Genomic DNA, 19,663 nt, shown 5'->3' with positions numbered 1-19,663 from the left:
CAGTTCACCGACTTCTTACTGGAAACCTGTTTTAAACTTTTAAAACATAGGTTCTGCTACTAACATGTCATCCTATGTATACACAGTACAGGACAATAAATGAATTGCATGGTTTCTAGTCATTGTATAGTCGATTATGTAACTCTACTATCAGGTATCTACTACACGTCACTTTAAGTAAACCTTTTACAAATAAAATAATGCACAACGTAAAGGTTGTCTTTAGGTTTATTATTATTATTATTATTGATATGCTGTTCTCGTAGTATTGGGTAAATAAAAATGTTTCTATATACAAGCAAGGCATCGCGGAGCGATACTAATCCTCTCGCGGCAAACCCTGACTTACTAACTTAACTTTGTATACTGCACTCCGTTTTCATAATCTATCTCCTCTGTAGAAAAACTTAATGTAAGTAGCTTTACCACACAGAGGAATAATTCTGTGTAAACCGAAGTGTGAAAACCGAAGAAAAATTACGGTTCTTGGATGCTGCGTTTTGATATCGTGTGTAGCAATACTTGATGTAGGAATTTTTTTTTGAAAGTACATTTTTAGGTCATATGACCCAAAGGGTCAGGATGACCTATAGCTATCGTGTTCCGTCTGTCGTTGTCCGCCGTCCGCCGTTCGTAAGACTTTTTATTTCAAAACGCTACTCCTCCTTAACCCTTGGATGGATTACTTCCAGATTTGGTTTGAAGCATTATTGGGAGAGGGCAAACATGTTTTATATAAATGAGGCTGGTCTAACCCCTGGGGCCCGAGAAGTGTGGCCCCAAAAGGGGAACTTTAGCGAATTCTTCCTTAAAACCCTACTCCATCTTAACCCTTGAGTAGATTACAAACAAACTTGATATAAAATATCTTTGGGGGAGGGCATTAATATTTTATATAAATGAAGCTGGTCCGACCCCTAGGGCCAGAGGAGCGGGGTCCAAAAAGGGGACTTATGCTGAAATTTTGCTTTAAAATCCTACTCCTCCTTTACCCTTAAGTGGATTACATCCAAATTTGGTGTGAAATATCATTAGGGGAGGGCAATTATATTTTACATAAATGAGGCTGGTCAGCCCCGTAGGGCCAGAGCGGCGGGGCCATAAAAGGGGAACTTTGATGAAATCCTACTCCTCCTTAACCCTTAATGGATTTCATCCAAATTTGGTGTGGAACATTATTAGGGGTAAGGGATTATATCTTATTTAATGAGGCTGCTCCGACGTCTAGGGCCAGAGAGGCAGGACCAAAAAGGGAGAACTTTTCTGAAATTTCCATTTAAAATCCTACTCCTCCTTAACCCTTAACTGGATTACATCCAAATTTGTTGTGAAACATCATTGGGGGAGGTCAATTATATTTTATATAAAAGAGGCTGACGTGACCCAAGAGGCCAAACAGGGGTCCCAATAGGGGAAATTTGGTGAAATATTACTTTCAAATCCTACTCCTTTTTAACCCTTGGGTGGATTACATCCGAATTTGGTTGGAAACATCGGTAGGGGAGGGCAATCTTATTTTATATGAATGAGGCAGGTGTGACCCCTAGGGACACAGGGACGAGGCCCTAAAAGGGGAACTTAGCCAAAAGTTTGCTTAAAACGCCACTCCTGAATGGATTACAAGCAAATTTGGTTTGAAACATCATAAGAGGACAGCAATGATACTGTATATAAACATTTTGCTTAAAAATGCTTCTCCTTCTTAATGCCTTAATTGATTACAACCATATTTAGTATGCAACATCATCGGGGAAGGGCAATCCTTATCGATATAAATGAGGCTTGTCCGACCCATGGGGACAGAGGGACTGGCCAAAAATGGGAACATGGCTGAAGTTTTGCTTTAAAGATGCTGCTTCTCCTTTTTCCGACATAGATAAAAACCAAATTTGATCTGAAATATAACTGGGTACGTATGGACAATTTATGGTGATGGTGCTTGATTGGGGTGTGTGTCCCTGCTGTAAGTGTTTGTCAGATGACTGTTAACGCCCATGGGTCTCTTGTTTCATTAAGAGGAACAACTCTGCAAAAACAGAACCAAGAGTTACGGTTCTTGCACGATGCACTCCGACTTGATGTGGTCTTGATGTGTATGAAGTTTGATGAAATTATCATGCATGGTTTGAAAATTATGCTCCGGACAAGGTAAATGTTATACTTTTAATAGGGAATTAACTCTTTAAAAACGGAAACAAGAGTCACGATTCTTGAACACTGCACTCCGCCTCGATGTGTTCTTGAACTAATTACCTACATCATTACATATATTGAAAGTGTCCTTACTTTTCATGCGATATGAGACTTCTTTGCCAATAAAACACAAAACCAATTTTGATGATTATATGTAGAAACCTTTCAAAGCTAAAGATAAACCAATAATGTGAATTGTATTAGTCCATAAAATCGTTACAGATTATATTACAACTCTGGTAAAAACTATGTCCTTTGAGTGTCGTATTTAAATACCATTCAAGTGGAGCTCGTAGAAGACATGAATAAAGTATTTATTTTCTTTCCAGGTATTTCGTCCGTTTTATAAACTAAAAGCATATAAGAACACATTTTAAATGAAAAAGTATATCTAGGCATAGAAGCTTAAGTAAGTTATAATGATAAAATACAAAAATCACTCCTTGATCAGTCGATTCCTTCCAATAGATAGTGGGAAATAGTTTAGATCAGTGATAAAATCTACTAATGTATTATCTTATTGTCAAACTCCACTATGTGAAAACAATTTATTTATACACCATCCATTTGATAAGGTGGAGTATCTTAAAAACTACTTAATTTCAGCTTCCAATGAAAATCTAGAAGCTTTACTCCACTAGAAAATAACTTCCCATTTGAATAAAAAAAATAACACTATATCCAAAAAAGACAATAAATACCAATTATCTATTCTTACTGATAAAATTCCATCAGGTCAAGATAACATCATACCTAAGATTTTAAAGAAATTATCCCCTTCACTAATACCACCTCTCACACTCTTATGTAACCAGACTATAGAAACGGGCATTATACTATCTACTTGGAAAACAGCCAACATTAATACTGTATATAAAAGCAAAGGTTATGATAATGATGTTGATGATTACGGTTCAATATCCATTACACATTGTTTCAGTAAAATTATGAGAAAAGGTCAGATATGTTTAAGTACATGAAATATTGTGTTTCTTAAAATCAGTTACCAGAAATAAATCACATCATCGTAAATAATTTGAAACATAATAAGATTTGCGTTTTGTGATATTAGAAAGTCGTTTGGTAGAGGTGAGCATGAGAGCTAACTTTAGAAAATAAAATCCTATAGAAACAACTGTACCAATCAAAATAATATTATACTAGAATCAATTCAATTATAGCCAGTAAGAATAATAACAGGATTGAGAAGATGAACATCACACATTAAGCTTAATACAGAAACTGGATTATCTTAGGGACATTGTTGAACTTCCTTAATAAGAATGACAATTCTAGATGTCCTATGAGAAATAACAGATTATTCAATCCCCCACTATGTAAAACTGAACATTATGCTAACATTTTTTTCCGTCATAGATCAGGGAAATTCAATCTTCTCTCATTCAATATTACAATCATCAACTCTTTAGAATAATTTTAAGACTCAAGATGATAACTAAGTAAAGGCTACCAGTGTATTTAAAAATCCTTAGCTAAAAAATATAATACTTTGCCAACTCAAAGGTAATGGCAGTTTCCAAAACTCCGATCTATACAGTGATCACCTGAGTGAATGTGAATAAACAGCATGTAGGTGTAATCATGAAAATGAAAATGCATAACACTATATATTGAATGTCCACTTCACATTTAATAGGAGACATATGCATCAAAGTATATGACAAATATGTATATTGGATCATACAATATATATATACTCTTCTGAATGGATGTATAGTGCGTACCATTAATATCAATACATTTATTCGTCAAAGTATTACTGAATATGCATACCAAACTAAATTATTTTAATATATATAGAGTGAAACCATGGAGCAAAATTATACCATGATGTAATTATACTTAAACAGCAATATTAATTTTTGACTGACTTGACTGGATGGATAGTATTATTATATTATATGCTATATGTTTGTACCCCAAACATTTAGTAAAATTTATCCTAAAAATTAAAATTCTCCTTATATGAAATAGCATAAAACGCAGAGTCACTGGTGAATTGTAATGCATATCTGTCGGGTATATAGTCGATGTGTTCATGCACGGGGGCTTTATTACCTGTTTCCCACAGAATTCGTGCATGGTAACTCACCAATAAATATAAACCAATGACATGACGATAATTGATATAATGAATTTCGTTTACATTCTTAAACAAATTGGAGTTCACTCAAATAAGCTTATCTTGATGTCCAATCCATTTGACATACAAAAAATCAATGTATCTAAAGTCTTTTTTTCAAATTCAAATTATATCATGCTACTTATATTGTCTTTCCAACGGTCAAGGGTCATTCTGGCCACTGTTAGGCTAAAGTGACCCAGTGCTAAATCCGTGGCTTTTGATTCGTCGAGGGCTTAGACCAGCCCCTGCAATACAGAGGTAATCCCCAATATAGAATTACCTTTGCAAAATTTATGTTTTAATTATAAAAGATGTTGAAATTTCTGTTTATAAAAGCGGCTTCCCCTTTGTCAAGGGGTATGCCAAGATTTTACAGCCATTTAGAGTATTTTAGAGCAGTTGATGAAGTAGATGCTGATGTTTTAGGTTCTTATCGTTTCTAGTCTTTAGCAGGACAAAACGGCATGTGGTCTGTCTGAACATTAGATAAGACAATTTGTCCGTCTGAACATTAGATAATATATTTTGTCTGCTTTGATGTTTTTCTTCATTGTGCTTATCCAAGTGCATTGTATAGTAATTATCTCTATTAAAATAAGTCCATAGTATCACACAAGTGTGCGTTTCTGTACTGTTCGCAGACCGAGTTTCCTCTGGCCCTGCCACCATGACTGCTGTAGGGTTAGGGCGCACTATTGTATGAAAAATAAAATTGCTTATGACATAACACCTATTTGTAGGAAATTCAATTCTTTACATTCGGATCAGCAACACATAGTGCATATGATACATTGTGCTTATAATTAGATATATAACATAACATAAATGACGAAGGAAGACAACTTTATGAGTCGTGCCCTAACCAAGCCTCGAACTAACGATATACGGCACCCAATCGCCTAGCCAGAAATACCCGCAGCTTATACCGCTGCGCCATATCAACGTTCTTAAAAAACAACGTTTCAGGGCGCAATTTTGGTCGACCCGATACCCTGACACGAGACATGTCGTCTATAGGATGATATGATTACCTTAATCGCAATGTTTATATATACACGGATGCGAATTGTACTCTTATCATAAATATTCATCATAGAACAACTAGGACAGGAAATACTATTTTTAAACTTCGGATTAGCAACACATAGTGTATATGATATATTGTGCTAATAATTAGATATGTAACATAGTAATACAAATGAAGAGGAAGACAACTTTATACTCGTGCTCCGACATGGGCATCGAACTCACGATCTACGGCCTCCGATCGTCTCGCAAGAAATGACCATTCCTTAGAAGGCGCGGCATGGATATGTCGTTCCCTATGAACTTCATTGTTGGAAACATTGAATAACCTTTCTTGTCTTTTAGTTGTGGTAATCTAAAGTAATACATATGTACTTTTAAGTAACAGACATGTTGTTATATATGTTGGCGCAGATGTGTTACTCTATGTTCCAGCATACAAATTGGTATGTTTTCCAATTCCAAACTTAAAGGTCACTTTCGTTCTCTTATAATGAGAACGTTCTTTTCCGAGAATGAGGTACAGTGTTAAAAGCACTGTGTTGTATAAGCAGGTCCATTAGACATTTAACTATCGAAAATACACCGAAGATAAAATCGTGAGGATGACTGCATTTCTGATAGACAGCATCTATGTTGTCTTTTGGCATACCCATCAGAACAAACGCTGTCCCCTCTGTTGGCCAACTTTTGTTCGTTTTCACACGAAAATGGTTTTGTTGAAGAGCTTATAAAAGCATGTAATGGAAATCTTGCAAAAGTTCTTCGGTTTCACCTATGGGTATACTGACAAAGTGTTATCTTAAAATCATAGAAACTGTATTGACCATGTCGACTAAGAACTTGATATCAAGGAAACTGCATACTTTTTGACATCAGCGGCTTACAACGTCACCGGCAGGGACAACTTACAACTCAGCTGAATGATAAAAGTGCCGATTTCAATTTTCAAATTGTTAAAATTACATTTCCAGATAGTAGCATCACAGTTTCAAGGTTTGTTTCAGGTATCAAGTTTCCCGCGACAAATAACACATACTGCAGACAAATTAAACAGAACAAGGATTCGAGAGATTCAGATTGATGAAGACTATGGGAGAGTTGTAAGTGTCATCATACAGAATGTGGTTATCAATTTTTGTCTTCGAGCAGATAAGTTTGAATATTTTCTAGCTAGAAGTGATTTGGTCTAATGAGGTCCGAAGGTGGTGAGTCGGAAGATGTAGTGTTCGCCGTTTTGAGGATTGGTGCCTACAACTCCTGTAATGATAACAAAACTCGGATATCAATTGTTACAGAAAAAAGTGTACTTATTTTGTCACGGATATCACATCGCATTACATTTATTTATTTTATTTTATTTTTTAGAAAAATTTTCAAAAACCTAAATTTGAATATCATAAATAGATATCTAACTTCTTACTACTCACTACTGGACGGAAGTTCCAAAAGTAAAATAAGATATAACAAAACTTTTCTAATCAACTGAGATAGTTGTGCGAGTTTTCATTTAAATATCTATCAATTGATTTGTAGAGATCGATTCATTTTGTTTTGTCCCTATATTACACGAAAAATCAATTGCCGTGAGTATAAAAGGAAACATTTTATAATTAGCTTCACGGTACGTATACATTGTACCAGTGTTATATACCTTTACTGAGAGGTGTATCAGGTGCTAGCAGAATCCTCCAGTACATGTTGGTTTCATTTCTCGTTATGCCATCAATCGTTATAACCATTGGTCCAAAACTAGTTGGGGTGGTTTCAAAGCTGTAGAGTAAAATAAAAAAATGTTTATTTGTTAATGATATCTGATTAATAATAGGAGCATGTGATTATTAAGAAATCGAGATTCGGTTGTTTCCTCGTCTTATTTACACTGGGAGAAAGCAAAAGAATTAGTACTATCATCAGTTCAAACATATCAAGTAATACTGTTCTACGTTATTTAGTGCTGAGCGAGGATAAGCAACGCGGATTTTATTAACATTTAAGATTTTATCAAGGATTTATTTATTTTCCATTAACATAAATTATAGTAACAGACAATGATAAGGAATTTTGGTAGCCATGACATGAAGTCGTCGAATATGGTTCAAGATGGTAGACTTATCACCAGTAATATTAAATTGATGAATGTCTTAACTGATTAATACCGTTACACATCAGTTTACCATCTCGCAGTGGTAAATCTTATTCTCTACATTAGGTTTGGTTTACAATGGGTTTCAATTTTATTGTTTTCGTATATGTTACCTAAAGCCGGATGATGCTTGAGCCTGAAGGGCATGCATCGCCTGTAGAAGGGTGGGCTGTTTTGTTACGGAAACATTTGCATCCCAGCGTTTTGTGGTGTTAGTCAGGATTGGATCATCCATTGTGATTACGATTTCGAGCATCACCATATCGGTAGTCGTATCCGTCACGCGGGCTACAACAACGCATATTATAAACAAATACATGACAACCAAGCACATTTGTTACAATTACACAAATCTTAAATACTATATAGAACAACCAGGCATCCTGAGTACAATAACATTTAAATATAATGTAGAGAAATCATACACCCCAGCTTCAATTACATTTGTTACAGATGCAATAAAGGAAAACTGGACTACATTTCATAACTTGAATACAATGTATGACAACTCGGCACCCAGAATACAAATTCATAAATCTTATATACAGTGTAGGACAACCCAACACCACATCCTGCTTACAATTACATACAGCGAATTCTAGCTATCATTACATGTAGAACAACCTGACTACAAGCAAACATAGCTTATACACAATTTAGGACAACCCGACACCTCGACCTAATTTACAATACCTTACATACAATGTAAAAAAAACGGCTACAATTACCTATAGCTAATATACTTTATATGACATTTTCCCAGGTGTCCCTAAGGCAGTCCGGTGCCTAAATTACAAGGATTCCCAATTAGTGACGAGCACATAACTATAGGAGTAAATAGAAGTTGTTTGATAAAAACTTTCCGGAACCGGAAATTACTCGAACAAGGAAATCTCCATGTGAAACGGATTCATATATAGGTCAATATCTAGATATACTTGTAGATGTGCATTTGTTAGCATACTGTAGTGAGGCCTTTATAATGACCAAAAGAATGATTTGCAAGGATATGATTGATAAGTAGGTCTAGAGAGAATGGTAAAGGCATATTTTTGTTTAAATAACACTACATGTCAGATGTTTCAGTATGGTATCAAAACTATTGTTTCTATTGGCATTAGTACTGCCGTAAACACTAACACTAAGTGGTTGTCATTGCAACGAGACTTCTATCATTAATGTGTATAGTAATTCAAGCAGGAAACAACCTTACACTTAACACTTACGAATAGGTGGATTGATTCCAATGTCGATATAAGACATATCTGCAAGGGCAGGCAGGATGTGGGAAGCTGCTAACCCATCCTTCATGATGTCGGAAACTGAAAAAATATGATTGCGTTTTTGTTCTCGTCTCCCGTCCTCTCTTAAGCAGAAAAGCGAGTTTTTCTATATAATTTAAAGGTACGTTAAAAAATGACATATAGAACACTCAAAAAATACTCCCAAAAAAGATTTCAAGTGAACGTCAGAGCACAGTTTGTCAGAGTTTTGTTTTCAATCCTTATGTTTAAAAGATTGCTCTTTCTTTTGGCATTATCTTTTTTAAAAACGTCTCTGTATTTTGAGAAAATTAGCTTGGATAGGCATGGTACTCTTTTGTATTCGCTTCATTATTCCCCGACCATGTCTTTTATACCATTAATGAGAAATAAGAAAAGAGAGAGTTTACAATGCGAGTGACTTGTTTCCTTTTAAAGTAACTAATGATAACTTACTTTTGATCTTGCTAACAATACCCATTTTCGCTTTAGCAATTTGGTCCTCATATGATTCATTTTTGATGGAAATCAAAGCCTGTAATTTGAAACCGAAATAATACTAGACATAAGCCAAGGGTAGATAACTGGCTAGTAGTTGGATAACGTATTTCAGGTATGTTGATTATTATCTAAAATAAAAGAGAAGAGCATATCACTCACATTTTCTTTATCATAAGCCATTTGGTAATTACTGCATGATGTGCTTACTTAATTTCTGCAACATGTGAATTATGCAGTTGTCGTTCCAACATTAAAACCAAAGAGCAAAAAATAATTGTATACCTGCACAGAATTGGAAAGTTTAATATAAACGAAAACAACATCTAACTAACTTATATTGTTGAGTTTACCTGTGCGGCTAGGCCGAGAGAGTACTCATTCAGAGTATTGTTTTCTTTCTGAATCTCCATTGCGATGATATCAGCGGCAACATGAGCGGCAGGTAAGGAAGTCGTGGTATTGAGGCATGTACATGCCATGGTAATCATTGCAGCTTCATCTGTAGACAACGATTTTGTCATTGATGGATAGACAATAGTGTAATGACCTTGTGGTAAACGTTTAGCAAATGTACATACAACTCGTATATGAATTGACATTCTATCTGATTTTCGGGTATTATCATTTGTACAGTTCGTATCAGTATATCCTAAAACGCGTCTTTGGAATTATATTAAGAAATGTACACTAAATAAATACTGCGAATCATGTACATGCTATTGTATTTTCCCGCGGGCATCACATTGACTGTTAACACGGTTTTAAAGTTTCGGTTGAGTGTAAACAATTTATTTTGTTATTTTGATGTAAAACCGTGAAATTGAAGAAGAAAGTAAATCTTGATATCATATTACCTATTCCAAACGTATAGGTCCCCGGATGTGCTGTAAGGATATCTTCATATTGCCTGTCAAATGTCTTGTTATGTTGGCACATAGCTAAAGCCATCCAGGACAAGGCGAACCGATTGATGCGGAAATAATCAATAGAGCGGACTAGATGGTTTTGAAGGATGTCCAGAAGGTTGGTGGTTCCGTAATAGGAGTGGGCAGTCTCGTGTTGACCCGACACAAGAATACCGCTGATGTACTGAGCCAACTTCCCGCGTGACCAGACGGTACTGGTCAGCTCGGAATCACTGTGTGGAGATAGAGAGATAACACACTTATTTCAAGAATGAATAGGTAAAGTTTTCAGCATTCGCCATGATTTAAATATTAGAATACACATTCATTTATATGGTGTAAACGAAATAAAATTGTATCGTTATCAGCATATTAAGATGGAAAAGTTTTAACACAACATACTTTATTAAAGCTGCCTGGATATCAATATTCATGTTGGCGAGTTTCGCTAAGTAGGCTGAACGATGTTCATCATATGCCTCGGGGTATGCCAGGGTCACTCCTATGATGGCTTCCGCTGTATCTAGGCGATAATGACTCCATCCTGGGGTCGTGGATAGTGAAACTTGAACGGACTCCATAATAGCTGTTATTCATCCAAAGATATATAAGAATTTATTATATAATTATACTCCAAGTACATATCATTATGTTACCTTAGTAATTGTAGCGGTATTATAATCAAGTCTTTGTTTGAAAATCAAATTAACATATATTGAATCAAAAGTTGTACCGCTTAGTCCCTTTCCATGATTTATAAGAGGCAACTAAATTTGAGATCTTATCTTTTGTTTTCTTATTTTTGAGTCTATACAAATGGGAGTCTCCTTAGCGCTAAGCATTTTTGGAGGCGTTGGACGTTCTTATAATGTGACCGGGTGGTGTGTCCTGCTATGAGTCTTCTGAAGTATGCTTCAGTGAGATAGCACTATAAAATCTGCACCATTCCCGCGCTATACAGGGAGACAAGCACGAACAAACCGCAGCCACCAAAACCGCACTCTCTCACCACAAGCGTGTATCGCCTGCACGAGGAGATTATCCTTAAATGAATTTAGCTAGTCATAGGATGTTAAATCGTACAAAATAAACATGTTTTGAAGTACATTAACATAACATACAAATTCTAAACTTAACATATTTAAAACAATCCCTCTGGATAACATGTGTCATATATGTAATGTCATTCACCGTGTGCACCAGGCGACACGAATTATATTATTACCTTTTTTAATGGTTGGGATCAAGTTCATTTCCTTTCTCGTTGTATGCGGTTTACCTGCAATTACAAGTGAACAAAAATACATATTAGATATGCTTGTATCGAGAATAAAGCAACATACATTTGCTATTTATAAATATATCTAACCCTTTGCTAATAAAAGGTATTTTTAGAAAGAAAACATATAACGCTTTACCCGACATGGGTAAATCCTATTTGTTGATAGTGAAGGCACAATTAAGTAATATGTTAATTCATTTGTATTAACTGTTGATTCAAAAGGTAATATAAAAAGGCTAGCAATTCTGATTGGTATATTGTATACAGTCATTTTGTTCTGTCTTTTCGTTGGTGCTTCGTAGAAAATGTGTTATCTTTCAGTATTGTGTAAATAAAACTGTTTATCACTGCAGTGAAAATTAACACTTTAACTTAGTTCGTATATCTCCATATTTCCCTGGTAAAAATGTAATAAGAACTCCTATTTGAAGGGCTTCGTAATAACAGAGATACACAGATAAATATCCAGCTGATGTTTTCTGTAAAGAAGCATTTGTAGCAAAATGACATCTTTCTGTTTCGCATCTCTCATAACAACTAATATGTTATATAGCTAATAAGTAACACAATCATTTGCTTTAAGAGTTGTTGATCCGAAAGATTTGAATATCCTATCGTAGAACTTTGCACTGTGTTGAATTTATGTAATCTGTGTACAATTTGCATCCATGTATGTATATACTTCGCGATCCAGGTATTCTTAATATTTAATAGAAGATTTGTCACTATGCCCACGTCCGGGTATCGGGCCGTGTGGTGTTATGACAGTTTTGAAACGTACAATGCGTGACCCCCTCCACCCTTCCCCCCTCCCGCCTTCAGCTGTAGTTAGGGTTAATCACAACACTATGTTATAATATGTTTGATAATTACACTTTTTCATCACTCTTACTATAGCTTTAGTAAGGGTGTCTCAAAAATATAACACTATATAATGATATGCATGCTAATTACACTGTACCATCAAGGCTGTCGTTTGGATGTCTCCAAAACAACACTATAAAATAACAAGCTTGCTATTTACACTGTATTATCATTATCGATATAGCTATAGTTAGGGTGAATCTAAAGTCATTTTAACACTATATAATAACATACCTGCTAGATACACGATCATTGCTATTGATATAGCAATGGCCACTGCCACAATCGTGATGGTCAGACAAATATCTCGCATTTTGTGCGTTCTTTCAACTACAAATAAACAAAACCTACATTGTGTAATTTGTAAATGACAAGTAGTTTATCGGATTTTTATAACAACAATGGCGTTCTGACTTATTTATTCAGTTTACCCTTTGTGCCAAATGTTTATCATGTTAATTGGACATTTTTAGCATGTCAAGAATCATAAAATATATATATATCATAAACCTCAAAGGAGTATATCGCCGCCCATACCTTCCTTATCGGGAGGAGCCATTTTGTTCCCCTTTTCTATGTGCGTTGGTTCGTCCATGACTCCCTAAACGCTGAAGAAAATAATATACTAAAATATTAAAACATAATCACATTTAAGTCGTATAACAGGATTTTAATCCTCTCTGATGACATAATCTCATCATGTTTTAACAGGAACGTAATTACATCGTTTTCTATTGTAATCTAGTAAGGTTTCCTAACAAAAGTGAAAAACAAATGTTTTATTTAACATGCAATTGTAAACTAAAAAGATGCACCAAAAGAATAGCTAATTTTATCCTCCTTCGTCAAGATCAGGATTAGGACCCCCCACCCACCCCCCAAAAAAATCAACATTGTCACAACTTTAAGTGTCGCTAATGTCTAGGGCACGTCATTTTACCTCCTTGTTTTCAGACAGAAATATAAAAAAAATAGCTCTCAAGCACTTACCCAGCAGTATTATATAACGACAATACGCCATTGTTTAAATTTTCCGCTGCATGTCAAACATCACACACACGGAAGTAGCTATGTTTTGGGGCGTGTTTTCCAGTCAATGACCTTATGACGTTATGTCTAGTTTAAGCATTCGTACTAACACATGATTTATAATTACCATGCAATACTGTGTTACAGTTGATGTATCCTAATGAAACGTGAATCATTTTCAACTGTGTTTCCGACATTGAATTTCTCTTCATAATGTTTTATGGTTTTGATATGTATTTCCGCGATCGTCCAATTGTCGTACGATCCATTTAAATTCTAAACATTACCAATAAGCTCTTTGACAAAATTGAAGTATGATTTTGGAATGAAAATAACGTTTTAAGTGTAAAGTATATTTGTATCCTTGTTAAAAAGTTGTCAACATTTTATGTATTTATCATTGCCATTGCGACCCACAAGTTTATATATATATCGAATACAGCCATTTTGATTATTGGGAGTGTTCAAACAGTAATAAAACATATATTGGGTTTCATTTCCGATAAACATGGCAGTTTTCTATTCCAATCTGTGTACAACTTAAAACCAGTTAGCTCTTACTTGTTTGTCTACATAAAAAACATTCACAGTACTCCAGGATAAAGAAGGTATGCCTTAAAACTGCACCCAACAAAGAACGCCCTTTCAATAAATACCGCAATCATTCAGGCATTACCAGATACAGCGAAACAGAATATCATTAAGTAGGAAGTATTTACGTCGTAATTTAACACTAGGTAATTGTTGAATGAGTGTTGTATTGGCTTATATAATCAAAATAAATATAAAGGTATATTTTCATACAAGTCCGGTTATAATTATTTGTATGGTATTGCAATATCTCCTTCGTAGTATTCCGTTTGTTTTCACTCCAGTGGTTGGCCATAATACGTTAGCATACCTAATGTGACGACGATACTAGTAAAAAAGAAAGATTGAAGTCTATGCGTAATTTTGAATCATGAAGTACAAATGTAACACAATATGCCCAGAACACTCTATCGTTATGTACGTTTTTTACATTCCAACAAACAGTCTATACTTTGAAGGAACGCCAAACCAGCAGCTATTACCCACAGGGGCTTGGCACGATTTTCCAAATGATATGCCAAGCCCCTGTGCTATTACCTACTAACAATCAATCGGATATAGAAATTCCGTCGCACAAAGTTGTACCTGTCTACCACATTCTATGTGTATAACATACACAATGCACGTTATACATACATATACCTGAACTTCTTGTGCGCATAAGTATGACTTAGGCTTTTAAGATATACAGATACATACATATTATTTAGGATATTACCCATAGCTTCAAGCATATTTGAGATGAAGCTGATATTGCTTCGGTACGTTTTATGAGCTAATGCGACATTTATTAAGTGAAAAACACTGGGGGATTTCCCGTCTGTGCCCTAGTATAGGAAAGGTACATCATACCTAAACTAAGGTCAAGGACAGGTATATCCTACACTCACTAAGGTAGAGGACAGGTATATCCTACACTTACTAAGGTAGATGACAGGTATATCCTACACTCACTAATATAGAGGACAGGTATATCCTACACTCACTAAGGTAGAGGACAGGTTTATCCTACACTCACTAAGGTAGAGGACATGTATATTCTACACTCACTAATATAGAGGACAGGTATATCCTACATTCACTAAGGTAGAGGACAGATATATCCTACACTCACTAAGGTAGACGACAGGTATATCCTACACTCACTAAGGTAGAGGACAGGTATATCCTACACTCACTAAGGTAGAGGACAGGTATATCCTACACTCACTAAGGTAGAGTACAGGTATATCCTACATTCACTAAGGTAGAGGACAGGTATATCCTACACTCACTAAGGTAGATGACAGGTATATTCTACACTCACTAAGGTAGTGGACAGGTATATCCTACACTCACTAAGGTAGAGGACAGGTATATCCTACACTCACTAAGGTAGAGGACAGGTATGTCCTACACTCACTTATATAGAGGACAGGTATATCCTACACTCACTAAGGTAGAGTACAGGTATATCCTACACTCACTAAGGTAGAGGACAGGTATGTCCTACACTCACTAAGGTAGAGGACAGGTATATCCTACACTCACTAAGGTAGAGGACAGGTATATCCTACATTCACTAATATAGAGGACAGGTATATCCTACATTCACTAATATAGAGGACAGGTATATCCTACACTCAATAAGGTAGAGGACAGGTCCTTTTTGTACTCTAATTAAGGCTTCATTTTCAAAAGTGTAGTCCTTAACATCACTGAAGAGAAGGAAACTGTGGTACTGTTTTATTCATTATTGATAATCTATAGATAGATTATTTATATTAATACTCAAATTTCTTATTTACGTGTGCGTGTTTTGAAGCTATCATTCAAACCTTACGAAACTGGAAATACAGAATCGGGGTCCACACAATTTACATGATTTGACAAAACCATGCGAAATTGGAAAGAAGTAAGTGATCAACTAAAACCATCAGTCAATAGCCAATCTTCTAGGGACACGTCATAAACCTTATGTTCATTACATGTTGGAATAAATATACATACCATCAACGTAGGAAATATAATTATCTGATTATGCGAAAAATTGCAAATATTTAAAAACATTGAGCAATAAAAAAAAAACACTTTCTTTTGATAAGAAGAAGAGACGAAGTGTCGCACAGATTCAATCATTCCTAAGATGACTGAACTTTCTTATTCAGAGTGTAAACAGAGAAAATCTATAAACACTTTAAATGGTATCTACATCCTAGACTTTCTACATTCTAATTACTCATTTTAAGAGTGTTAAACAAACTTATTTGGTGTTTATATTACTTTGAAATCGGCCAACCTAAAGCTGATGTTTACTAGATGTCATTTCACCACGATGTTGTCTGGTATTAAAGCATAACGACCTTGTTCATTCGGGTGTGTATGCATACTATACAATGCGGCGACACATTGCATTTTCCTGCGTAAGTGTCAGGTAGTAGAACTGAAAACATCCTGTTTCATAAAGATTTTTGCCTAGTATTTTAATGGACGATTAACGCGCTAGGTTTCTATACTTAACATGGCTTGGACGCATTCCTTTTCTGTGGTGTAATGTAATTTTGATTATCGAAATGAGAAAAAAAAACATCCTTTCATTAGATACCGAGATCGATCAAACATTAAAAACAGAGCCAAAGTATGTCAGTGTTTTTAGCTTTTGTGGAGTTTTGACACAAGGTTATTGTAAATAGTACATCGAGGCTGCATTTGCTTTATCGAAGCAGATTTCTGAGGAATATCTTTATCCTATTTCGGTTAGAAATATTTGCATTCTTCATATTACATCATGTATGTATTGTAGTTTGCTTCTTTTTTACTAAGTTTAAATACTTTGTATCTTAACCATAACAGCTTGTAGAAGATGACTGTCATAAAATATTTCGCAAATCAAAAATTCTAGGGATATATCCAGGAGATTTCTTTTCTGTTTCATAGCTAAGTATGAAAATATTTTATTATATTTCAAAGAGAAAACTGTAAGATTAGCAACAATCGCCTATGCCGGGGCATGCACAACACGATATTTATACGTTTACATAGCCCTTTATGAACGTGAATACTGCAGACACGAAAGTTTAAAAGTAGATTTTTTATTATTGCGCTCCACCGCCCATAGCCCATAGCTCAATAACGTTGTTTCTAAACCGGATCTATCCCTTGGATTTAACACATAACTTTCCACAAGGTTAATTTACATTACAAAAGTGTATTGTATAATAAAAACATCAACAGGAGGATCCGAACGTTTCTGATATCATCTTGTAATCCTTATCTACACTAACGCCCTATCAACAAACTTGTCGTGTACAATCAATTATATTATATCAAAAAATGGCAGACAAAAACAGAATATAAGCGTGTTTTGCTGGCGAATTTGAACCAAACAGGGCATACAACATTCATTCTAAATATGTATATACTATATAACATGACCACCATAGCAGTCAACTCAGCTAAGGTAAAAACGTTGGGTTTTTTCTTGTACATCTCTCCCAATCTTTTAACAAAGACATCCATGTTTTGACACAACAGGTGTACAAAGACTAGGTTAGGTATTTTACTGTTAACCTGTCGTTTTGCCCTAGATACGCAGTAGGTTTACATGCATGTTATTGATGTAATTTCGATCCATTTCTTAAATATTCACTGAACTCTTCCTTCACTACGAGAGCTTTCCTGTTTTGGCTCCGAGATACTTTTTAACAGTTGATGAAAACAACTATTTCACCGTTTTTCATGGTAAGTTTTTAACAATTCTGAAAAATCCCATGTAAAATTAAACGTCCTTACCTGTATGCTCGGATAACCTGCTGCACAGTGCCCTGTGGTGGATAGACAGGCTTTCCTGACACACCTTGAGTTCTCGATTATTTGTTAATCACAGAAGCATGAAACAAGTTATATTACCTTACATTCTTGAGGACCCGGATGGAAGTGCACGGTGGATAATTATGTGAGAGGGTAATCGAGGAAAACCTACTTGGTCGCGCTGGTGAAGCATTCATTTAGCCAATGACAATATTAATTATATAGAAAATAGTACAGATTGTACACGAGAGCCATAATATAACGTCGCCCATTTAATGACTGGCTGTGCCTTGGCTATGTAGCTAAATGTGTCTGTATTTGTCCTAAACTAGTAGTATACACCTTATTAGTTAATTAGTGATGTAACACTTAGACTGCATTTTTGAGTGTTTGTTTAAAAACACAGAGATTGACAGAACATTATTAACATGAATTTGGTAATAGCTAAAACACATGTCATATGACACACACACATATATATATATATATGCCTAATTAAAGTTGCATCACACATCTATTTGTTCTTTCTAAGACCTGTCCTCGTCTCTAGGGGCCGAACTACATTGGAGTATCCGTCACCAACTTTGTATTTGAATAATGTTTTTCTATTGTATGCTTTTATTACCGGTAGTAATAATAGATGTCTTTGTATTACATGTATTTGATTTAACAAACTGATGCCCACTATATACAACACTATTTGTTGTGGAATGGAATGACATTGTCATAGAAAGGGACGAGAGAACGTCTCGTCAATCTAAGTTGTCACAGAAAGGGACCAGAGAACGTCTCGTCAATCTAAGTTGTCACAGAAAGACACAAGGAAACGTCTCGTCGATCTAAGTTGTCACAGAAAGACACAAGGAAACGTCTCGTCGATCTAAGTTGTCACAGAAAGACACTAGCGAACGTCTCGTCGATCTAAGTTGTCACAGAAAGACACCAGTGAACGTCTCGTCAATCTAAGTTGTCACAGAAAGACACCAGTGAACGTCTCGTCGATCTAAGTTGTCACAGAAAGACACTAGGGAACGTCTCGTCGATCTAAGTTGTCACAGAAAGACACCAGTGAACGTCTCGTCAATCTAAGTTGTCACAGAAAGACACCAGTGAACGTCTCGTCAATCTAAGTTGTCACAGAAAGACACTAGGGAACGTCTCGTCGATCTAAGTTGTCACAGAAAGACACTAGGGAACGTCTCGTTGATCTATAAAATGGAACTACAATACTTCTTGTCGATCTAGTAAGGCTGGGTTCTTGACCTCAGTTATGCTAGTATGGCTTGGTTCCTGACATCAGTAATCTTAGTATGGCTAGGTTCCCGACATCAGTAATCCTAGTATGGCTGGGTTCCTGACATCAGTAATCCTAGTATGGCTGGGTTCCTGACATCAGTAATCCTAGTATGGCTGGGTTCCTGACATCAGTAATCCTAGTATGGCTGGGTTCCCGACATCAGTAATCCTAGTATGGCTAGGTTCCCGACATCAGTAATCCTAGTATGGCTGGGTTCCCGACATCAGTAATCCTAGTATGGCCGGGTTCCCGACATCAGTAATCCTAGCATGGCTTGGTTCCTGACATCAGTAATCCTAGCATGGCTTGGTTTCTGACATCAGTAATCCTAGTATAGCTGGGTTCCCGACATCAGTAATCCTAGTATGGCCGGGTTCCCGACATCAGTAATCCTAGCATGGCTGGGTTCCTGACATCAGTAATCCTAGTATGGCTGGGTTCCTGACATCAGTAATCCTAGTATGGCTGGGTTCCTGACATCAGTAATCCTAGTATGGCCGGGTTCCCGACATCAGTAATCCTAGTATGGCTGGGATCCTGACATCAGTAATCCTAGTATGGCCGGGTTCCTGACATCAGTAATCCTAGTATGGCTGGGTTCCTGACATCAGTAATCTTAGTATGGATGGGTT

At 35.9% G+C, this 19,663-nt stretch overlaps 1 protein-coding gene across 1 annotated transcript; it reads right to left on the bottom strand.

Moving 5' to 3' along the window:
• Positions 1-3,824: 3,824 nt before the first annotated feature.
• LOC117325673 (cobalamin binding intrinsic factor-like) lies at positions 3,825-17,804 on the bottom strand. Its single transcript, XM_033882082.1, has 12 exons — positions 17,717-17,804; positions 12,863-12,933; positions 12,560-12,655; positions 11,405-11,458; positions 10,582-10,765; positions 10,129-10,412; positions 9,625-9,773; positions 9,230-9,308; positions 8,738-8,833; positions 7,625-7,799; positions 7,020-7,138; positions 3,825-6,625 (listed from the first exon to the last, which is right to left on the bottom strand). The coding sequence occupies exons 2-12, from the start codon at positions 12,918-12,920 to the stop codon at positions 6,555-6,557; spliced, it is 1,365 nt and encodes a 454-aa protein (XP_033737973.1). The 5' UTR covers positions 12,921-12,933; positions 17,717-17,804; the 3' UTR covers positions 3,825-6,554.
• Between the last annotated feature and the right edge of the window lie 1,859 nt (positions 17,805-19,663).

Source organism: Pecten maximus, chromosome 4 (assembly GCF_902652985.1).
Source record: "Pecten maximus chromosome 4, xPecMax1.1, whole genome shotgun sequence".
NCBI classification, from domain to species: Eukaryota; Metazoa; Mollusca; class Bivalvia; order Pectinida; family Pectinidae; genus Pecten; species Pecten maximus.
This window is presented reverse-complemented; position numbering and strand designations above follow the sequence as displayed.